The 16,820-nt window shown below is 31.8% G+C and overlaps 1 protein-coding gene across 6 annotated transcripts in view; it reads right to left on the bottom strand.

The window, feature by feature from the left end:
- LOC131844970 (transcription factor collier) overlaps positions 1 to 3,212 on the bottom strand; it is a 66,310-nt gene extending 63,098 nt beyond the window's left edge. For all 6 annotated transcript variants that reach the window (XM_059193972.1, XM_059193971.1, XM_059193970.1 and 3 more), the window contains exons 1-2: positions 2,857 to 3,212; positions 2,080 to 2,218 (exon numbers count right to left, since the gene is read on the bottom strand). In XM_059193972.1, coding sequence (XP_059049955.1) covers positions 2,080 to 2,210 — 131 coding nt within the window. In that variant the 5' untranslated portion in view covers positions 2,211 to 2,218; positions 2,857 to 3,212. The remainder of the gene's footprint in view (positions 1 to 2,079; positions 2,219 to 2,856) is intronic.
- Positions 3,213 to 16,820: the final 13,608 nt, after the last annotated feature.

Genomic DNA, 16,820 nt, shown 5'->3' on the forward strand with positions numbered 1-16,820 from the left:
ACTTGTTACGACGCGGTTGATTATCGCCCGTACGAAATATGTGCCCGCCCCTGATTGGATACCCAACGATAATGAATGCATTGTGCGAATATCTGCCGGTTGGTATGCACATAGTAATAAAACATCTAGTCTTGTTTCAGTATGCTAGTTCATAGTAGTTTGTATTAACATTACGACTTATATAGTGAATGTAAAGTTACAACGATTACCTAATAGAGCAATATGCAAATTTCTTTTCGTTGTCCTTGTGATGGAGCTTACTTGAAGCAGTAGATTGAAAAAAATATATTCTATTAAAAAGTAAACTTAAATTAAATTAATTTGAATACCGAAAGAATTTTCTATTCTATGACATTTAGCGTTAGTAACACAAAAAATTTTTGCTAATATATAAACTTGAGATTTTACAGTTTGTGAGCGATTGGAATAAAATATTTTAGTTAACCTTTCCTATCCTTACCTTCCCTAATGTATTTTATATTAGACAAGCAGACAAAAATTCTAAGAATAATAGTTTTTGGTCTATCTGTCTAATAATAATATTTTATAGATAAACTCTCCTAATAATTGTTATTTTGTATATTCATGTCAGAGCGATCAGAGCGATCAAATTTTATTATATGTAAAAAATAGATAAACGGAGTACATGATATTTACCTCCTTGGAAATTTGGTCTGTTGATTATACGTTTATATATGATTATGCATATTTACAATATCGTAATTTTTGGACTCTCTCATCTGTTTTATTCACACAATTAACATTAACTTTACCTATAAAATGTGTCAAGAAACATTTTTTAATTAAATATTATTTTATTATTGATGTAACTAAAATATCAATTCATACGAAATTTTAGTAGTAGAAACGTGAAGAATAAATAGACAAACATACATATTTATTACCTTATTACCTGTTACCCGAGACTTCGACCGCATGAAGTATAACTTTTTTATTAAAATAAATGAACTTTCTAAATATAAAAGTAACATAAGTTACTTTGTATAAAATTAGCTATCTACGAGTGAAAGTCCCGTGAAAATCAATCCAGCTGTTTCAGAGATTAGTAAGAATAAACAGACATACATCTCGTATATATACAGACGGGTACATACTGTCATATGCATGTAGTGAAAAGTTGTTAAAGTTAACAAATAGACACTTTAATTTTATTTATTTGTAACTATTATTTATTGTATTACTTATTAAGTACAAGGATGTAAAAATGTGACTACTTGGTCAAACAGAAATTCTGTAGTAAAATATAACAGATGTATTGAAATGTTATATTTAAAATAATTTAAATTACTAACTCTAATATAGGTATGGTGACCACAAATAAAAAAGAAAATAAAGACTAAGCAACACCGCAACCTGTTCCCCTTCTAAAATAATATAAATCCTATCCAATCCAGTTAGAAATGTCACCCCGTATAGACATTTCGTTTCGGTTTGCTCATATTCGTAAAGGCTATAATGCAATTTTGGTGTTCATAATAAGTTTAGGGTACTGCTCTTTTCGGTGGCTAAAAGGTTTATACAGTGTGTAAATGTTTATGTAACACTACCTGTTACCCGCGACTTTGTCTGCTTTTGTTAGATTAATAATGCAAGTTTTATAATATTCGTTCAGCGAACTTACTGTACTGATTATCAATACGCTGTATTACAAAAAGGAGGCTCTTTTCGATGCAGTTTTGAGTGTAATAATTTTCGGTAATATATGATAGATTTACTATCACAAACTCATATATTACATCCACTATATTAAACATTCCAAAACGTCAAAATAATGTTAACGAATTACCTTTACGTCTTAACACGATTAACTTTGTAGTCAATGGTCGGTAGGAGCCAGTAGTTTTTTCAACTACCGTCACTAGACTGTCCTACGAAAAATCGCGATTTCGCGAAACATAGCACTCACCATGAGTGCTATATTTCGCGAAGTCGCGATTTTTCCGTACACTAATTGACTAACTCTACTGAACCGAAATTTGTTTAAAGTTATTTATTATTGTATTCCACGCCGAAGATAAATTAATTTTAGAGTATTATTCAAGATCACAAGACACTTACTTGGTATTATCAACTAGCGAGGTGGGCGTCATCCACGCACGCGTCAGAGGTTCCTCTTTCAACGAGGTGACAGGTCCTCGTGGCTGCGCGTGAAGACCTCCAGCAGCTTCCTGATGATGGAGGCCGAACATGAGCCCACCTGTATTAAAAAACTGATGTAAAGTATCTACTTATTTCTTTTATATATACCTTGAATGGCAAACAGGCTGACGTTAGCCCAGTCTAAAACTAATCGGCTAAAATAAAAAATATAGTAATGAATAAAACCAATATAAATTATTCTGGTACTCGCAATATTCCAAAAAATGTCTACCTACTTACTAATTCTAATCGTAATTAAACCCATTAATATTAAAAATGTCCTTTATAAGTCAATGGGTATGTATAAATTCTTTAGAATTTAATATTTTTATTCATTACATTATCCTGATATTGTCTGCATCAATTCTAATGATAAATATCCGATTTCTTTTCTAAAATATAATACGCCTGTGTGCCATATTTTAATTGAATGAGTCCATATGATTTTACATAAAAGAGTAATAAACAGATATCTCTACATCCATCCTGACAAACTTTTTAGATTTATAAGCTACGCAGACGTGCTCCAAAGATATAACATATATTTAAATTAAAGTATTCGTATAGAAATCCAAATACTTCTTTAATTTACACTATATATTTTTTATATCGGAAATAACAAAATATGTAAGTATTACAAAAGACTCGAACATGACTAAAGTTCTACTAGTGATATTTACAAATTATTCTACATACCTGAAGACCTCGGTGCCCCCGATGGGTACAGCTTTCGGCCCCATCCCACGGGGTCTAGTTCTAGCGGCGGCCACGGCGAGCCCGTGTACCCGCCCGCCGCCGCGTTTAACTCGTCCGACCGAATCTCGAAACACTACGCGAACCCGCAACCAGGCGCCCGAAAGCGCACGACCACCAACGGAAAATTGCGAAGTTCAAAAGTTACGTTTCAAATCTAACTTCTGTTCGAATAAAATGCCCACAGAATTATACTTTTATTAGATTATATGATGTAAAATATATTTTAATGTCTATATTCGAAACTTCATACTCGAATATAATATACCTATGTAACAGTTATTAAAATAAGAAAAACTTTGAACACAATTAAATGTTCGTATCACTTCTAAATTAAAGTTATAAAATGCATTTTTTTCAAATTGCAATTAAATACCGATATAGAAACTTATCGCGAAACTCTTTTCAACTATCCGGTAGGCGGCTCTGTATTATCGTGTGTGCGTACTGGGATCGAGTCCCGGTTGTGCGAGCGATCCCGCTGTGGATTTGCGGAACACTAACAAGCGTCGCGGGAGCGCGCCGCCGAGTGCCCGGGCTTCGGCGAGCCCCGTCCGTCCCCGCGGACTGTGGGAGGCGCCCTAGGGACACGCCCTCGCCTCAAGAGCGGGACGGCGTCAACGCCGCAGGTGGCGCCACTTGCAGTTGTCTTCAAATATATTCCAAATTCAAAATTTAAAGATTCCATTTTGTAAATTAATCGATTTGGTTAGGTTCTAATTTTTTAAATACGAACTGATGTATACACGTGTGAATTTATCGACGCGGGTTATGGTAATGGCGGATCGCTTGTGAGGTTTCCCTTTGAGACCACCGCTACTACGCGCGGGTAAGGGATGGCCGTATACATGAGACGCACAGCATCTCTCTGGACCAGCCGGGCTCAGCTCTGGGACGGCCCACAGCGCTGAAAGTATTACTTATTAAACCAAGTTAGATTGACGATGATGAAATTTCAGTGGGAATTGACTTTAACTACATGCGAGATGAGGTTTTGTCGTCTCATAATTTATAATGTAGAGTTCGTTGTACTTATGAGAACGTTCATAAATGTCTCTTGTTAGTGCTGTTGCTATGCTATTCATCAGATAACATCGTATTATCAGAAATAAAGTTAGGTATTACTATAAGTATATAAATGCCCATACATTAAACAAAGAACTATTGTTTATATATATTTATTATCACGTAATTAAATTATAAATAAACAATTAATAAGCCGATTCATCCTAAACTTAGAATATTTTCAATAGTAGGTAAACTTCCCTTTGTTTAACAGGGACAAACAAATATATTATAGCAACTGATTGAAATTAAAAAAAATATCTGGGACTAGGCAATTTTGAGTCATCTACTCTACTTTATGTAAGACTACAACCTGCTTGAGACAAAGGGAAGAACTAAAACTTGAAGGAATTGGGTTCTCTGAGACACTGCTTTGCACTACGATAGGTACTGTGTGATAAATTTAACACAGGACAAGTCGAAATCTACTCGAACTTTGTTCTGAATAAAGGATTTTCTAATTGCTATGGGTAGAGTTAATCAAGTTTATTAATTAAATTTTTGACCATCTAAGAACGGCTGTATATTACGATCTCTTGGATTCCTCTCCACTGTGAATAGCAGAAAAACAACTAAAAATAAATAAAGACAAAAATGCTATGAAAACATAATATATATATAAATCTCATAGATGTATTAATTGTATTTATAATGCCTTGAGAACGGATTGATTGATTTTGAACAATATTTTGTTTATTTGTCTCGCCTTCAAGAAGTTTTACTAATTGTTATTAAGTCATTGCATTATATTCGATTCTATATATTTTTTTATGAAATTATTTATTAACTGTACCGAAATCGAATCAACAGATAGGTATTATTTTTGTGTGCGCATAGACTTTGAGATCCTGTGGATTATTTTGAACTATAAATATAATTATTGAGCAAAATTTAATTAAAGTATTCATTCATTTTATTTTAATAAAAACTCTTATATTAATACATGAAATTCATCATATTGATTCATTTTGAAGTGATATCCAGTTAGTCTGGTCAACTATAGTATATAGATTATACTTATACCTATATACGTCGACTATACATTAGGAGTGTATGTAGTATGTATGAGTCTATGTGAGAATCGTGGCATGTACTTAAATAAACTCTAATGGATTGTTGTGATTATGAATTATTGACGAATGGACTGTGTTGCTCTTTGTTATTAATTAATAACGATAAATTCACAAAAAAATTATTCTTTTTTTTCTTTAATTAATGTCAGTTCTCATCACATTCTGGAAATAAAAGAAGCTGTAATAAACTTTATATTCTTAATCCATCTTATAAAACATTCAATGAGAATTATAGTTGTGTGTATCAAAGTCATAACAATATTTTTTTTTCTAAACATAGATTTGACAGCCTGGGTAGCTATCGATTCAGCATACCGCCTTACCTTCACCGGTCCCTGATTTAATGTTCAGATGATACTGGAATTTGTATTCATGAATATGCTTTGTACCCGTGCTTGTATTAGTCTGGATGTTTTATATGAATAGTAAGTATCTATGTTCCCAAAAATAGTATTTCTATCAATTGTTTAGTAGATACTCATAGTACATTTTTATTTGGAATTTGTTAGCGCTGTGTGAATTGTCCAATTCAAATTATTGTTATTAACTTGTATTTAGTTATATTAAATAAAATTTCTGAAGTAAAGGTTTCTCTTTATATATTAGCTTTATTCAAGTAAAAGTCTCGTCAAAATAGGTCTAAGCATTTAAGAGATTAGCAAGAACAAACAGAAAGACATACTTTTTTTTAAATTAAATTTTATGTAATTTCTGCATACTAAGCATTTAATGAAAAGCTGATAATAAAAAAATACAAACAGTCATTTCAATGTTTTTTGTAATTATAAAGATAGATAAATAATTAAATACCACAAAGTTTACTCTACATCTATTGTAGTAAGGTCCTCTTTGTTTTACAGATATAAATATGACAACTATTACTGACTTTTATGAAAACTATATTCTCTGTAAAAAACGTAGTACTTTATTGGGTTACTAGAAATGATGTACATACTACTTCTTTTACTGGATTGCACAATCAAGTAAATAAAAGTACAATCTGGTAATGTCCAGCGTGATCGTAACATGTTTCAGACCATAGGGGTATTAACGATAGACTAGAATGATGTGATTGCTGGACTGAAATATAACTAACGTTAAACGTCTTCCAAGGAAATTTGGTAATAAAAAATATCCCGGATGTGGCACCTATAAAAGTAAACCATATGTATATAAGGAACATCTTAACTTTATTTTCTTCGTCAGGGATAAAGACCCCTATTCTGAACATACTTGTTAGTAATCACGAGGTTACTAACAAGTATGTTCACTGATGTTGAAGCACGTGTACATAGTAGAGTACGAACTCTACCATGATACTTGCTTCTACTATACATCACCCATTATCATAGTCATTACGTTCTCTAATTCTGTATCTTTGACTGGCGATTTCCCAAGATTCAAGATTTTCGAGTTCTCAATGTAGTCTGGGACGTTTCTTTCTGCGTGCTCGTGGCTTACTTTTCAGCTTTTGTCTTGAACATCCAGACTTCTTTTTACATACGTAGTACTCGTTGAAATATCTGGTAAGTCTGCACAAAACGTACCATATATTTCAACAAGTACTATAACAAGTATATTTTAGCACCATATGTTGTATTATTAGAGAATGAATGTTTTTTTTTACTTCCGTTTTAGATATTCATTCTAATTAGGAATTACAAATAATTCACTTAATATAAGAACCAAAAATATTGCCTAAATAATAGTTTCATAAAAAAAATATATGTAGATATAAATACCTACTTAGACGATGTAGTAGCAGTTTTTTTTATTCTATTTCTCTTTTTCTCATTATTGTTTTTAATGTGCTTTAATTTGTAGATATATGTAGTTTATATCCAAATCCCTAGTGCAATTAATATAACCAAAATACAGGGTGGGTATATATAGGTAAGCTTATCTCCTAAGTATTAATTTCATATTACTTCGTGTTTAGAGTAATGTGATATTTTTTTTGTGAATTCTTAATGGCAAATAAGCCTGATCTAAAGTAACGGCAGTTGACTACAAAATACATTGCATCAGATACCTTCCAGTGGTTGCAATTCTTGACTACGTTGTTATTTACATACCTACCCTCTAATTTAACTGCCATATCTGCCCTTTCTTTCTGAAGCAACATGCATAGCTGTATAGTGGAAAAATGAAGTGAGAGGCCTACATATGGTAAATACCTATTATCTTTCTCACTGATGTTATAAACGCGGAAGTTTGTGAGTCTGGATATTCGTTATACTTTCACACAAAAACTACTGAATGGATTTTAATGAAATTTTACAACAATATAGCTTACACATAATATTAATGCAGGCTATAAATTCCATGCGGGTAATACCGCGGGATCAGCTAGTTTTATATAAAAATGACATTATTTGTAAAGACAATTTATCCTCTTTTATACATAGTTATAGGAGAGGATACATAACCTATAGCTATTATAAAAGTAGGTAGTCGCATAGCAACTGGTTCCAACTTCAAATCTATATTATTATATATTGCGTAAAATATATACATGTATAACTAATATCGCATTTGCTCATATTAATTGTTTGCGGCGAATAATTTGATTTCGCTAGCGCTATCAGTATTTCAACAATAACAAACAAGTTCTCGAAGCCTCTCGGGCCTCTGGGAGGCACTAGAGGGCCGCTCCGTTCTTGCCACGCCCACCTGAGACCACGCCCAGCCAGTGCCTAGAGACTAATGAAATATTGTACCGCTTTAAATTATGATAAATCTATTTAATACAGAATATTAGTGGACTATTTCCAAAAAACGGTGTAATTAAATACAAAACATAACAGAGTAATAATAATAATATACCTTTTTTTATCTCATCTAAGATAACCTAAATGAGTGTAAGTAATGAGTATAAACGCAATAATTATGACAGCCTTTATATTATCGAATCCAACAGATCCCACGATCTGAGCCATCCAGTCACGTCAACTGCATTAAGTTAATTACTGGTGTTTCCATCGCCGGAAAGTTAGACCCAATATATATATGTCTATATATTCTTTAATGCACTTTTACATATAGTAACAATATTAATTAGAGACAATGTTATGACAAAGATAGATTTATCTTAAATAGAGATCTCTTACAGTCAATACAACACAGGATGGCACAGCCGTGTAGTGGGTAACACTAATGAATGTAATACCTGGAAGAAATATCAAAATTTAATAATACATATTTAAAATGATATGACAAGTTTATTTTGCTCTCGGATTTCAACTTACGACCTTTGGGACGCACATTTTTTCTATTCGAAACATAATATACCCATGTCTGGATATTACTGTTATTACTTCAAATTTGACGATCTCGGTAATCTTGCAGTTTATCACATTGCATTACTATAGCTGGTCACAGGTTCGATTCCATGCACGGTACAAACATTTGTATTCGTAAGTATATGTAATATTATGTTATCTGTTTTCATTATGATTGTTTGTATTGATCTGAGTATTTTCCATGTATATTAAGTACATATGTATGTATTTACGAAAAATATTTCGATGTATTTATATCAGTTATATAGTATCCAGAACACAAGCTTTAGCTTGCTTAACTTGGGACAAGATGGCACTATGTGAATTGTCCTGAGATTATTATTATTATAATTTCCAAATATATTTTTTTAAATTTTATCTCACTAGTACGATGATTAGGTATTTAAACTTTACACTAAAGCAAAACAGTGCATTTTACCGTGGATGGTAAACCATGATATGTTTCAGCTTTATGATCAGGTATACCTACGTATTTACGTATTAATTATGCATGATTTGCACGAAAATTATATTTCCTGAATGATATCCTTAAATAGAACAATGGCGTGCAGATGCGGGCTTCATAATAAGGTTAGTATAGTACTGTGCCCTGTTGCACATAACTAGAGCGCGCTCCGTAGGGAAATGGACATTTGCATTGAACTGTTGTATACGTATGTTGAATGATAATCTGTAGTCGATAGAGATTGATCGGTAGCCATTATTAAAAGCATTGATTGTATAATCAAGATAATTGTACTGTTTACATGTAATGTTTAGACTTCGCCAGATGCCGTATAGGTTAAACAGAAAGTACTTAGTAGATATCTATTACCTACCTACCAATGTAGCCAATTAGGTACTTGTGTATTTAGATTAAGTTGTAAATATTATTTTTATGAAAAAAAAATATTTTATTTAGTTTGATTAAAAATTTAATGTATAAGTAAAAATGTATAAAGTAAATAAAAATAATACAAACTTTCTTACGACCATACTAATCGCCAGTTCACGTGATTAAACTATTAGTATATTAACTATTATAATGATTAAATTTTAAATTAAAAAAAATTATGCAGTTACGACTTTTTTGGTATATTATCCCTAAAAAAAAAGAAAATGATGCAAAAGAGAAAACACCTTGGCACGTCGACTTCTGCATTCATACTTAAGTACCATCGGATAGTAGAGGGCGATCCCTTCATTTTAATTCGAAACCTTAAGTCAGCTTTAAATTACACTTTTTGCTGCCCTTACAGCACCCCGGACGCTGTTACAGGATTAAGGGCTACCAACTGCTACTTTTTCTGGCCGTGTCAAGAAACATCGTCCTGGTTTTACTTGCCCCTTGAGTGTGCTTCGAGACCCTTAACGTTTACGACTACCCGATTGCTTTTCCATGAAGGGACTGAGATGTCCGCGATAACACAGATGCGACATAAGGAAGTTCATAAGATTATTGATTACAAGTTTGCGAATAGTGTGCTGAGTGGTTTTTAAGGTAACACGTTTCAAGTGTTTACGGATATGACAACAAAAAACGTGTGAAGTTAACAATTTTGTGATTTATTAAGAAGCTGTTAACATTATAGGTATATATAAAAAAAACCGGTCATATTACATGACAGTCGACTATTTCCTGAAATAGTGGCATGTTATTATAACATATTATTATGAAATTCAACCAGACACTATCTGACGATACATGTATAAGTATATATAATACATGTAACCGGAGAGTTACTTTATTTACCTGTGTTTTATGATAATACTTTTACGGCAACAAAAGTGAGAAATCTGCTTGCGTATTTAGTTCAGTAAAACAAATAAATCCTAATACCAATTTTAAATAATAAAAATAAGAATAAAAAGTATACAAGTTAATAGTTGTATAGGTAGATACTGTAGTTATATATCCTATCCTAAAAAGCATTAATTCTAACCTAAACTAATACTAATTTATCTATTCAATAAGTAAATACAAAAATGAATATTGGAATAATCTAGCAATGTTATTAAACTAAAAAAATATAACAAGAACTGTCAGACGCCGCGACAATAAATATACCGCAAACATCTAAACACAATGCAAGGTTTATGACGTCTTCAGTGACATTTCTTCAAACAAATAAAACGTTAAGTAACAATAAAAAAGAAGAAAAGGGTTACCAGTTATGACAGGGATACTACTGTGCAGAAATGTGTGAAAGACGCCGAAATTTTCTAGGAGCTGGTTATTTTATTGTTACGCTTATTACCTCTCGCTGTGTTATTGAAATACTCCCAATTTTAAATAGTAGAAGCATCTAAAATGTATAATAAAATATTATAAAGTAAAAAATCTGTACTCGTAAATAACAAATTATTCAATTCTTCGACCAATAAAATAAGCATGTGAAGTAATTGCTAAAAATAATTTTATTCAATGATATTTCCTGTTTAATCCAAATACTCTTTAGCTGTGTCCAGCTAAAATAATTGGTATTTGATTTAATTTTCGACAGTTAAATCGACATTCGACAGTTAAACCTAAACATCAAAGTTCTACATAAATTTTGTGTAATTATGAAAAATCTAAATGTCTAGAATCAAATGAAAGTCACATGAATTAGTATAGAAAATATACATATTTAGAAAATAACAAATTTCTATGTATGACGCAGTCTGATGACTAAGTAATTTGTCTCTCACTGCACGAATATAATAATAAGCAAAATACAATTTCAGAATATTACCCATCTCAAGCATAATTACGCAACGGAAAGCAAAAATATGAAAATTCAAATAAAGAATAATAACAGGAGACTCAGCACACGAAATAAATACATATACCTAACCCTAGAATATCTAATGTAGTATTATAATAGACAACAAAACAGACAAGGGTAGATTTAAAAAAAAGAAATTAGTCTACTCATAAATTAGTATGATCCAAAATACGTAGATGGAAATTATATAGAAAAGAATGCTTTATACGAAGAGAATAGAGTAGAGTACAGACTTGTGCATTAGTGTAATGACAAAGTACCTATGTCTATTTTGGCAGGTCAGACAATATAAATAAAACCAAATCATTAAAAAAAATGTGGATGGGATTGCTTTTTTATAGTATAAATATTTATTAAGTACTTGCATCTCAGTCTAAATATATTGATTATTTTACTTGATTGAGAGTACTCAAATACTTTCTTTTCATTCTTGATATCCAACACCAAACCGATCTTGGCGATCTTGCCGGGATTATACTTTTCTCCAGCAACGGTTAATCAATATAGAGATACGGGAGACAAACTTCCTTGTGCGATAATTATTTTGTTTTCTGGATTAATATTTGTCGATCCCTATTTTTATTTATCTGTTTATCTAATTATATGTTTACTAGCTGTGCCCGGGGTTTCTCCCGCGTGAAATTTATAGCCTACATATTATTCTGATGCAAAAGCTATATTACTGTAAAGTTTCATCAAAATCCATTCCGTAGTTTTTGCGTGAAAGAGTAACAAACATACGTATTCCTCCGCATAAGATAAGCATGGAATAGCATTAATTTGTAAAAAAACAGCGCGAAGTGTTTTTCCCATCACCCAACATCCGGAATTGTAACAAAAAAATCCATAATTGCTACGAGTACGACCCGTATTCTGTACGGAACCTTACAAATTTACAGCCGTTAGCTTCCATTTTCGTTAACAAAAAAAAAATAGCAGAGCGCATCGCATCACCTTAATGGCGTAAGTGTTATATTTTTCCCACACGTTCAGAGGTATTCCGTTTGAGGCGGTGTATGCTATTACAACAGCAACTCGTCATAATGTGTTTAGCCGTTGCCGGTGCCGTGCATGGCAAAGAATAAAGCCCGATAATTGTAAATTACCATAGATGGTTCAGGACTTTCAAAACGGTTAGTTACTTTGTCTTTGAGGGAAGCAATTTCATTAGTACACCACAATGATCATAAGCTGATAAATAAATCCCAAATAACATAAAAATACTTATGTCCACAGTAATATATATGTAGGTATTTTTATAACAATTATTAAACCTTCTAAGTAAGGTTTACTGCAAGTTATTTTTTATATTATAATATTTTATACGGATATTACGAATGCGAAATATGGGTATAAACAGAACAGAACTATATATATATATATATATATATATATATATATATAAACACCTCTTTGGGCACTTTGTTGATCACGCCACAACCTACACACTTGCCGATTCCACCTTTTGCACTGAATAACTTGACTCCTATCGCGTATATCTCAGGCGGTATGGCAACGTCGCATTCTATTTTGCGATGCGGCCATATATATTCGTCGATAGTACGATATACTCGACACTTTTTTTACTAATAATTCGTGACTGAATGGCTCCGAACGGCTAAATTTTTGGTATACACAAAGACTTTTTGGCTCTGCATATATTCCAAAAATCAATTAATTATGTTGATCACTTTATATACTCGTCCTTACTGCGATACTTATTTACATCCGAATATATATAGATACCGTAACGGTCTATCAATTATGACTTTATTAATTTACTAATGTAGATATTTTATATTCGCAATGCTCCATACATGCAAGCTCCAGCAACGGTGGAGGCAGGGTCCCCCCTGCACCGTACACCGCACCCCGCGCACACAAACAAATTAGATATTTTTTGAATACACAAAGACTTTTTGGCTCTGTATATATATTTCAAAAATCAGTTAATTGTGTTGATCACTTTATATACTGGTCCTTACTGCGATACTTATTTTAATCCGAATATATATAGATACCGTAACGGTCTATCAATTATGAATTTACTAATCTAGATATTTTATATTCGCAATGCTCCATACATGCAAGCTCCAGCAACGGTGGAGGCAGGGGGAGCACCGTACACCGCACCCCGCGCACATAAACAAATTAGAATAAATTAAATTCATAAGATTATTTATATATTTCGACTGCCTCGGTGGTCACACCGCTTTACATCCGATGGTCGCGGGTTCGATTTCTCGCACGATGCAAACATTTGTACTCATCGGTCATCGATTGTTTTCATCGGTCTGGGTGTTTTATATGTATATTATATATGTATTTACAAAATAAAAATATCTATTTATATCAGTTCAGTATCAGTCTGTGTTAATTGTCCAGGGTTATTTATTATATTTTTATAAACGGTTATCTTTTTCCATCGCACCGCTCGCTATCGACAGTGAATTCATAGAAATGTCACTCTAAAAACAAAAATAGTTTTGTGTTTTGTATTTCAAATACTAAATGCAAAATAGGTATTTTCAAAATACTTTTTAAAAATTAAGTACCTTTTGAATTTTTGTCCAAACCTCAGATATTTTATTTATTTTAGGTATATCAATCATTACATAGTAATATAAAAACAAAGTCGCTGTCGCATCTAACAGTACATAAACAAAGAAAGAAGACTTTGGCTCTGATACCGTAACGGCCTATGAATTATGAATTTATTATACCTAATCTAGATATTTTATATTCGCAATGCTACGTACATTGTAATATCCGCCTCCATTCATTGTAACGGTGGAGGGACTAAATAGTTGAATAAAACTGAATAAGCAGTTGCTCCACTCTATAGGTACTGCGTCGTCGTCGTATGCTGTTCATTTTTTCACTCGTTTTGGCGCCAAGAGAGGGTCACATAGTCGTGGTCAAGTTAAGAACTTATAATTTAATTTTGATAACAATAGATACAAGTAAAAAGTAGGTATTATATTAATGTACGTAAGTACTGTACTTAAAAATATTTATTCTTTACTGTATGTACATTTGAAAAACTTAACACTTAAGGACTTGTACATATACACGTACATACTGCCATTTTCTCTTAAAGACATCCAGAGAAGCACTATTTATCAAATACGCGGGGTGCACCGACCTTTGACCTTATAACACCTGATTCGCGCGTAACGAATTACATTGCTACTTTTTGGTATTTTATAGTGGATATGTCACTATAAAATATTATTATTTCTTTAGATTATGACATAATAACATAGTTTACATGATTTTAAGGGACACATACGATAAAAAAAAATCCCGTAAAATGTAAAAGATAAAAAATGGTTATTGTTGGTTATCCTTAAGAGATAGACATATACCATCACGGACTTTTTTGTTGACCTTATTTTGATACATCTCAAAGCACTAGACAACACGCATTTTGATTAAACAGTATTGTATTTTTTTATTTATTTAACTTTAATGCACAAAAAAATTTGTACATGTGGCGGACTTAATATTTTGCCGCGTTATTTACCAGGCAACCATGAGTGGTGCAGCGAAAGATTATTGGCGGTGCACTAATATAAATAAGAAATGTCAAAAAAAGATTTATAAAGATAATAAAGATAAGCAAAATATACATTTCTATAAAAAAATAACAATATACATACATAAATATATATCTAAATATAACCCATAAATGTATAAATATTATATATAAGTAAATACATAATGATCCGATAATCAAATTATAAGTACAGTCTCAAATTGAAAGTAAGAAAATCAGAAAATATAGAGAGAACTATATGGATATAACAGAAAAATGTGAAAAAAGGAGAAGGACAGTAAAAAAGTTACAAATTTAAATAATGTTCCCGCAATTTCTGTTTAAATGAATTTATTACATTATTATATATATTAGGCATACGACTAGCCTTATGACTGTTACTTTTTTTTTTAATCTATACATCTATACATGTAAATAAAATTGGAGTGTCTGTTTGTAATATTGAAATAACCGTTTTTTACTACTTGCATATGAATATAAATACGGTACATACACCAAAATAACATATTTTACAAGTTTTGTCTGTCTGTCTGTCTGTTTGTTCCGGCTAATCTCTGAAATAGCTGGACCGATTTTGACGGGACTTTTTTTGGCAAGTAGCTGATGTAATAAGGAGTAACTTACGCTACTGTTATTTTAGAAAAATAAAATAAAATTTCACGCGGACGAAGTCGCTGGGGCCAGCTAGTCTATAGATATACCGAGATTTAATGTTTAAGTTGCTATTATGTTGTTGACAAAATTTTACTGTAATGTTACTATTACGTTATCCTACACAATTTGTATTATTTTGGATGAATAAATAAATAAATAAATAATAATCTATACATCTATACATTTAATAAAAATTGGAGTGTCTGTTTGTAATATAGAAAAAACCGTTTTTTACTACATGCATATGAATATATATAAGGTACATATACCAAAATAACAATTTTTATAATTTTTGTCTGTCTGTCTGTCGGTCTGTTTGTTCCGGCTAATCTCTGAAATGGCTGGACCGATTTTGACGGTACTTTTTTTGGCAGGTAGCTGATTTATAAGGAGTAACTTAGGCTACTTTTATTTTAGAAAAATAAAGTTAATTCCACGCGGTCGAAGTCGCGGGGACAGCTAGTGTATAATATATTAGAGATACCTACGTGTTTTTTTATTGATGACTAGCTGTACACGGGATTTCATCCGTGTTGAATTTAACTTTATTTTTCTAAAATATAAGAAGTTAAATTCCACGCGGACGAAGTCGGGTGTACAGCTAGTTGTCGGTAGTCTAGCGATTTAGCTAGCACACTGCTTTGATTCCTGCTTGGTGGTCGAGGGTTCGATTCCTCGCACGCTGCAAACATTTGTATTCATGAGTATGATTGTTTGTAACGGTCTGGGTGTTTTCTATGTATAGATAATATATATGTATTTACGAAAAAAAATCTTTGTATTTATATCAGTACCCATAACATAATCTTCAGCTAGCTTAACTTTGGTCTAGATGAAGCTGTGTGAATTGTCCTGAGATTACTATTATTACTATAATAAATCTTTTCAAATCAGCCGATGTTTATTTTTGCCATAATACGTGCTGTTACCATGTGATAATATTACGTACGTACTTATTAAACTATTAACTTATTATTAAATTGTTTGTAACGGTCTGGGTGTTTTCTATGTATAGATAATATATATGTATTTACGAAAAAAATCTTTGTATTTATATCAGTACCCATAACATAATCTTCAGCTAGCTTAACTTGGGTCTAGATGAAGCTGTATGAATTGTCCTGAGATTACTATTATTATTAATTGGTACACAGGTAAACTACTAACTAGGCCATATTGGTGTTGTTTGTTATGGTGAAAAAACTAGTAGGTATATATATAAGTTACACGTACAATTTCAAAGACTTATTTCTTGAAAACTACTGGCTATTCTGAAATAAAACTTTAGTGTTTGTATATGTAATGTTTGCATATAAAATATGATTAAAGGTTACCAGTGTATTTACACTTTTACTGAACAAACAGAGTTGTTTAATACTGAAAATATTGTGTGGAAGGCATCAATTACTTTCAGTGCATGTATAGCTTTTCTCTTTTCCTAATTATTATTATTATTAAGTTTAAAGTGGTTGAATTTTACGTAAGGGGTTTTTATACATTATTTCTA

Source organism: Achroia grisella, unplaced genomic scaffold, assembly GCF_030625045.1.
Source record: "Achroia grisella isolate CSIRO2021 unplaced genomic scaffold, CSIRO_AGI_Agris_v1 utg445, whole genome shotgun sequence".
Taxonomy (NCBI): domain Eukaryota; kingdom Metazoa; phylum Arthropoda; class Insecta; order Lepidoptera; family Pyralidae; genus Achroia; species Achroia grisella.